Source organism: Cyprinodon variegatus, unplaced genomic scaffold (genome assembly GCF_000732505.1).
Source record: "Cyprinodon variegatus isolate N-32 unplaced genomic scaffold, C_variegatus-1.0 Scaffold16, whole genome shotgun sequence".
Classification (NCBI taxonomy): domain Eukaryota; kingdom Metazoa; phylum Chordata; class Actinopteri; order Cyprinodontiformes; family Cyprinodontidae; genus Cyprinodon; species Cyprinodon variegatus.
Window position 1 is genome coordinate 1344778 of NW_015150469.1, and position 7652 is coordinate 1352429.

General features: G+C 40.8%; 1 protein-coding gene across 1 annotated transcript; it reads right to left on the reverse strand.

The window, feature by feature from the left end:
- Nucleotides 1-712: 712 nt before the first annotated feature.
- On the reverse strand, nt 713-6841 carry wnt1 (wingless-type MMTV integration site family member 1). Its single transcript, XM_015385280.1, has 5 exons — nt 5990-6841; nt 5779-5900; nt 3035-3288; nt 2607-2872; nt 713-2524 (listed from the first exon to the last, which is right to left on the reverse strand). The coding sequence occupies exons 2-5, from the start codon at nt 5877-5879 to the stop codon at nt 2033-2035; spliced, it is 1113 nt and encodes a 370-aa protein (XP_015240766.1). The 5' UTR covers nt 5880-5900; nt 5990-6841; the 3' UTR covers nt 713-2032.
- Nucleotides 6842-7652: the final 811 nt, after the last annotated feature.

Below are 7652 nucleotides of genomic sequence, written 5' to 3' on the forward strand. Positions count from 1 at the left end.
CGTGAAAAAGTTTTCTGAAATGCTTTTTTGTGTGCTTATCTTCACCGTTTTTGTTCATTTGTTTAAACTTTTTCCCAATATTTGTCCACATCCAAGTGATTAAACCCTTAATTTTTGCAAATGTTGCTGATTTATTATGTGGTTCTGTTTGCATCCTTTTTATACCCACCATGTGTTGTCAGAAAAACCCTGCTTGCTCCCATACTGCTCCTGGTTAAAGAGTGAAAATCTCTCCAAGACTCTGTGGTTAGTTATGTTGCCAAGTCCTGAACAGGACTCTGGTTTCCATCATTTTTTGTGTTCCTTTTCCCCCCCGTTTTAGACATTAGGCAAATGAAGCAAAAAGCCTTCAATCTACACCCATATACTGTATGAGATAAGTTATGTGGCTGGATAAGCAGGGCCTGTCTCTTTGCTTCAGAGCACAGATGCAGGGATGCTTTGTGAGCCTGCAGAAAGAGGCTGCTTTGGCAGTGGTAATAGGATTAAGAAAAGGACACCCAGGGACCAGCTTATGTGTTCACTTGGTCTATTGTCAGACTTCTTAAAAAAGAACAGAACGCATATCAGACGTAAGACCATCTCAGACACATTTAGACGAGTTGGCTTAATTGAAAATATAACCTTTATTTTTCTATCATACAGTAAAAAAGAAAAAAAAAAACAACTAGAATCTGATTTATTTTTATTGAAATCTAAAAAAAAACAGCTCTTACAATAATCTATAACAGTATAAAATCATTAAAAATAAATATTTGCATTTACACTCATAAAAAAGTAAATATTCAGTGCATGACCAAACAAACAAGTGTTTTGAGCAGAAAAAATAGCACAAATATTCTCTGGTTCTAGCAAGAGTCAACATTTGTCTGTTTTATTAAAGCGAAAATTGATTTTAAAAAAAATGTCTCTATGTGTCCTGACTTGACTCCAGTCATGCTGTACAGTCACTTATGGGCGCATTAAACGTTTAGCAAAAAGAAAGCGACACTTTTATAAATATATTCTCATATGATAATACTTGCATCCAGTGGCAGTTTGTGATATGGTCCACATGGGCAGAAGCCCAGGGCAGAATTAGAAGTGGGAGGATGGGATGGAAGAGACAAGGTTTCCTGCTTCCTACCAACTGCACCGCATTTGATTCTGTCCCAGAAACTTAGATAACTGCTTATATTTGGTTAGGGAGGTTCAGAGATAAAGGCTTCACCAAGGCCGCACAAAAATCTAAATGGCAGTTTAATTATTTGTAAAAAGTTTGCTACATGTTAAACATTTTTTAAACACATACGATTTTGAATTTAATGTTGGATGCTTCTATTTTTTCTCACATCACTGCTCATTGTTGATTAGTGCCAGTTTTCATTCTTCATATTTAACATGTTTCTCAAACATTTGAAAAAAAAAAAACATTCTATATATTCATAAAATTATTAAAATTATGCAGTTTCCTTGCTGCTCCTGATCACTTTATCTGCATTTTTCCTAGACAAACACCTTTACAATTCTGTGGTTGCTTTAAGTGGCAAATTTGTTTTGGAAATTTATTTTGAAAAGGTGGCAGAATCCAAAGAAAATCAGAAGCATCCCAGTTCTGTGTAAACAAGGGGACAGCTAAGTGTGTTGCTATCCTGGTAATAAGGGTGCATCTGTAGCCCCCTGCTCTGTGGCTACACAGACATCCATGAATGGCTGCAAAAATCTTTCTCTAAATCCTTTTATTCCAATATCATTCTTAGTGTAAACACCTCAGGGTTTTGAGGAATTTCTCTTAAACATAAATTTGTGTCCAAATATTTGTTAGAAATAAAGGCAAACATAAGCACCTGTATACCCTGTTCATAGATTTGTGCTTTACTATCTATTTCTGAGACAAGGGTAAAGTTTTTGTTTTATATTACCTGAATATAAACTTTTTATTCTCCTCCAGTCAACTCGGCTAAGAGCCTCTGCTTCTTCTGCTTAGATAAAAAGTTCTTTTTTTTCCCCTCCGATACATGCCCAAATAACCACCCAGATCTCCTAACTTTAATCATAGACACTGATGTAATGTCCTGGTGCTGGTGCAGTTCAAGCAGCTGACGTGACAGCACCAGTGGAACGTGCAGTGGCAGCGTTCGGTCACACTCTCAGTCTGGGCCTTAAATCCACGTCCGCAGCACAGCAGCTCACACCCATCCAGACCTGGAGAGGAGCTGTTACATGTTCTCCCAGAGGTTCCCAAAGTGCCAGTTTTGCCATTGTAGGAGCAGAAGTTTGGTGATTTCTCAAAGTAGACCAAGTCCATGGATGAAGGGGGTTTGTGGGCTGGGTTTTCTGGTTCCAGATGTCTGGGTTCAGCTCGGTGAGAGGCACGGTTGCTGCCCTTGTTGGCATACACAACTCTGGATGCCCCGTCAAAGCGTTCCTTGAGAAAATCTCCCACCGTGCGGAAACTTGGCAGGCGCATCCAACAGGTCCGCACTGTGCAGGAGCCGGACATGCCATGGCACTTACACTCCTGGCGCATCTCTGAGGAGACAATCTATTAAGAGAGGAATGAAAACAAAAATCAGAAAACTATATGATGCAAAATGTTCCCATCTAACTGAGCAGTTAATTGTTACCATTCTTCCAGCTTTGTTGTTGTGCAGGTTGGTGAGGTAACGCAGATCCCTGCCCTTCTCACTGGAGTCTGCAAACTCACGGCTGAACATCCTTCCAAAATCCACATTGTCACTGCAGCCCCCCCAGTGCCAGTCTGGGCCTCCAGGACCTCTGCGCCGATAATCACATGTGCACGACTCAATAGCTCCTTCTGAGCAAGATCGAGCAACAGCATGGGTTACTCCGGCGCTGGTGATGGCAAATAAAAACGCAGTTTCTCTGCAACCTAAATAAGCAATGAAACTGTATTAAAAACTCACAGAGCATACAGATATAGATTTTACTGTTCTGGCTCAAAGTTGGAAGGTATTTAATAGCAAATGTTCACAACACATCCAGCTTAGAGCTGTCCAAATGTCCCCTGAAGGGAGAGACAAGAAAGACTCACCACGGTTGACAATTTTGCCAAAAACTGCTGAACCGTGGGTGGTTGGGCAGTTCCAGCGGCGGCTGCGGAACTGCCATTTGCACTCCTTTATGGCAGTGTGCAGCCCTGCTGCGATGGCATGTAGGATGCCAGGATTCTGCCGAATCAGCCTGCGCTGACGACGACTCAGGAGGGCCAGGCTGGGGTCCAGGACCAACTGAACACTTTTGGAATTGGTAAGGAGGTTGGATGAGGAAGCCACATTGACAATACCCCTGAGATGAGGACAAGAAGAAAATTAGACACTCAAAGCTGTCACTTCACTTATATATTTCTCCTACTGACCGTCTGAACTGGGCAGTAGCATAATTTTTTCTTAATGTAGAAAGAAAACAGTGTTATAAGAATTTGTAATTCCGTGCCAGTAATGAATGATAAACTATAATAAGTCAGCTTTGGAAACACAAACCTGTGTAGCTGTAAGTGCTCTCTTGGCTGTTTAATCATTTTCTACTAGTCCTTAAATGGCAGTATACCAATAACTTTTTCTATTGTGCACTATTTAACTTCACAGCAGTACTTTATGTAACTGTGGCAGTAAAGTGGCCCACTTAATAAAGACTGTTTTATCTTTAGATGAGATGTGGGTGAGAGATTTATAGTCCAGAGCCTGTAATTTTTTTAAAGAATTTTTTACCATCACTTTTATCATAATAAGAACAAAAGCCACAAAATCTTGTGGTAAACTCCTCAGGACACATTACCAACCCCTACTCTGAACTCCCGCATGGATGTCAAAGGGGTCTCGTGGGTTGTGTGGTGGCTTTGATAATACTATGTGCTATGATGATAAACAGTGACACATGTAGTCTAACACCACAAGGGAACTTTCAGGCTCTGGGTGATAATGTACGTTTTGGGGAGTGTTGCCCTAGTGGGTTAGAGTAGAGTACTTGTGCTCTGAGAAGGTTGCAAGTACCCGGTTCAATCCCCACAGCCTCCACTCTGGGTCCCTGAGCAAAGACCCTTAATCCTTGGGCGCCGCACAATGGCAGCCCACTTATCCCCAAAGAGATGGGTTAAATGCAGAGAGTGAATTTTGGGGGAGTGTTGGTCTAGTGGTTAGAGCAGTGCACTTGTGCTCTATGAAGGTTGCAAGTACCCAGTTCAATCCCCACAGCCTGCCCTCTAGGTCCCTGAACAAGACCCTTAACCCCCATGCTGCTCCCCGGCACTGCACAGTGGCAGCCTACTGCTCCCCAAAGGGGATGGGTTAAATGCAGAGAGTGAATTTCATTGCTTTGTACTTGACAAAGTAATGACAATAAAGCTGCATTCTCTTCTATTCTATTTTGTCTTCTTCAAGAATCATGTGGACTATTGAATAAATGTAATTTTTCTAATTATAGACTGTATCAAATAATTTACTTCTTTCTTTTAAAATCCTAGAGAAAATGCATATCTAATCATTGAGCCAAATATAATTTAGGTTTCTTTGATAAAAGAAATCAGAAAAATAAAAAGAAAAACGTGATGAATTTCTTCCATACCTGAACCATACAACTCTTAAAACTTTTACCATCTGATTCGTTGTTTTTTTTTATTATTGGATAACTTTATTTATATATATACATTTTTTTCTAATCTTTGTGGTCCAATATGGCACCTGTGCTTCCTCAGTTTCGGGTCAGTGTTTGACCACAAAGCAGCCTCTAAAACTACCCTCTAGTGCTCATGTTTCAGATAATTCTTGGAGTTGCAATGCTTACATTCTTTGGATTTTTCCACTTTTTTTCTCACATTATTGTTATTTAATTCTATATTGCCTTCTGCCAAGCTTGACTCTTGGAGAATAATTAACGTGTCTCTTGATGAGTATAATCTTCCACCAGAAAAAAAAAAAAAACAACAACAAATGTGCCTGCAAAGAGGTTCTGTCTCAGTAATAGGGCCTGGGATAATAAAAAATAATAACAATTCACTGTTTAGGCGATTTTTTTCTCCCCTTTTCCAATTTTCCCCTTTCCTTTTTTTCTCTCCAGGATTTCATCTGGCATTTGAAATATTTGAAATCTCAAATCCAGTCACACCACAAAAGAATTGTCGTTAAATTGCCCACATCAACACACCCAGTTCTGTTTGCTGTCTTTTAAACAAGCAAGACAATAGGCTAAACCATGCATATCGGATTATATTTAAACATTTCTTTATATATATCAAAATAAAGAGTGGTTCCCTGAGTTGGTTTTAAGGGTCGCGGCATTGGTAAACGAATCTGCAGACAACTTCCTGATCCAAATATAGGAGCCCATCTGCTATAAAATAAATCCATAATCTAATATGTTGCATAGATGTAATACATAAATTGAAATACAAAAGTTAAAGAAACATTTTCGAAAAATCGAAAAGGAAAAGGGGGACAGAAAAGCATAATTGAAAGAGCTCTAATTAGTCGCTTCAATAAGCTGTTAATTAAATCTTAATAACGAATCATTAAATTAAAGGGGAGCAATTTGCTTCAAACTTCAGCAAAATCCCACAAATCTTATTGCGGTGCGGTTTCTCCCGTCTTTCTGCAGAAGTTGTGCAGAGTTCCAACACAAACAGATTATTTCAAGCTTCCAGTGGAGGAATGCGGTAACTTGGTTAAAAAAAAAAAAAAAAAATCGTATGCAAAGTGTTAATGCAAAGCAGCTCTGGATCCAGGATGCTGCAGGCTGCTGAAACATCCGAGGGAGGGGGAGAGTTACCCCGCATCCACTCACCACCACCGGCCGCTGTTGTTCACGGCCCCCGTGCGGGAGAGCGAAGACACCAAGAGGATGCAGGCGGCTTTCACTCCCAACAGCAGAGCCAGACTCCTCATCGTGGCTTCCTTTCAAACATCCTAGATGGAAAATTCAAACTTTACATTTTCCCCCTTTTAAGGATCTTAATTGATTATCTGCTAAACTGTATTAAAGCACAAACACTCACCGTTGAGATGGTCCTAATTGACTTAAATGGATCCTGAGTGGAAGCAGGTTGTTGAATGATGTGAAGTGTCCAGGCAGGATGCTGCTGCTGTCCTCTTTACTCTGTCTCTCTCAGTGATGCTTTGCGAGACGCAATGAACGCGTGGGACAGTCCCGAAGATTTGATCCCCTCGGTGACTGATAGGCAACACATTCTTCTCTTATTGAGCGCTACGAGAGGAATAAAAAAGGGATTTGCTGCTCTCATCTCCTTCTGTTTTTTTTTTCTTTTCCTCGCTGCCTTTTCAATGGGATTGGAGGGAGGGATAGTTAATGCTCTTCATAGGGGCGCACAATGAATGAGGAAACACAACTGAGCAGAAAAGTGAAAAGAAAATTAGTTTTTTTTTTAGTCCACATCAGTTTTACGCGTATTACTTGTGGAATCTCATGTCCGTTCCTTGGGAAAAAGCCTGCGTCTCAGAGCGTTTCCTGGACTCTTTGCGCGCTTTTCTACCCAACGGGTGAAGAGCCCGGCTGGACGCGCTGATGTGCTGCTGCAGATGCTGAGGGTGCGTCCGCTTTGCTGCTCCACCGCTGCTATCTCTGCACAGTACAGTTACATACGGCGGAATATGAGCCATCTGAAACTGCCCTTTGAGCTGCCTACTCCCTATAACCGCATCTCCTCCTCTCTGCAATCCTCCTTCTAAAACATGCACAGGGTGAAGCTATAGTTGCACCTTTTCTTCACGAGTTATGTTTTCTGGAAGCGCCTTTTTTGGGGATAATTAACCTATATATCGTCCTATATAAATTGCGCGTAAAAGGCAAATTAATGCTGGAACAATATCACCCACCACAGTTGTCATATTACTCATACTGCATGCTGGGCTTCTTAGATATATTTCAAATGTGGTACTGATGAAATATGGCCTCCAATCAGAAGTTTGATGCATGATGAAGCAGGGAAAGAGGGGGACGAGTAAGGATAAAAAAAGAAAGCAGCCCTAACATCTGGCTTGCAGACCTCCCTCGATGCATGAGTAGCACAGTGTAATCACAGCTTGAGCCACTTTGCGGCATCTCCATCAAACTATGACTCGGAGCGAGTCAAAATGTCCCCAAAACTCCAGATTTGGAATGAATGTTTGATTATGTGTCACATATCTGCTGATGTTCGACTGATCTGCTTCGATCCTCTTTGTCCCTTCCTCTCCAATTTTCTCCCACACCCCTGGATGACAGTAAAAGGAAGTGGATAAGTAGAGAAAAAAAAAGCTTTAATGACAGCCATTCCACGTTTATACCCCAGCTTTATATATATGAAGGTGCTCAAAGGGGTTTCCTGGAGCAGTCATGCGACACCGAGCAGATTAGAGCTTCAATCCGGATAAAGGGAGCCTTTTATATACAAATCAACTTCAAATCACTTTTTAAGCCACTTAGATATACACACCAAGGCAGAATGCTAATGCACTTTTCATTGCTGCAGCTTAGGGAATGGAGGGAGATTAGATGAATTGGTGTCACTAAGCGAACCGTGTTCGATGGGGGGTTAACTTAATTTTATGAAAGTTGTATGCACCCTTTATTGTACCTAATTTTAAAAGGCCATAGTCAGCATAAAATAACACTTGATTAAACGATTCTGTTTAAAGAAAATGTTTTTGGAAAGTCACAAA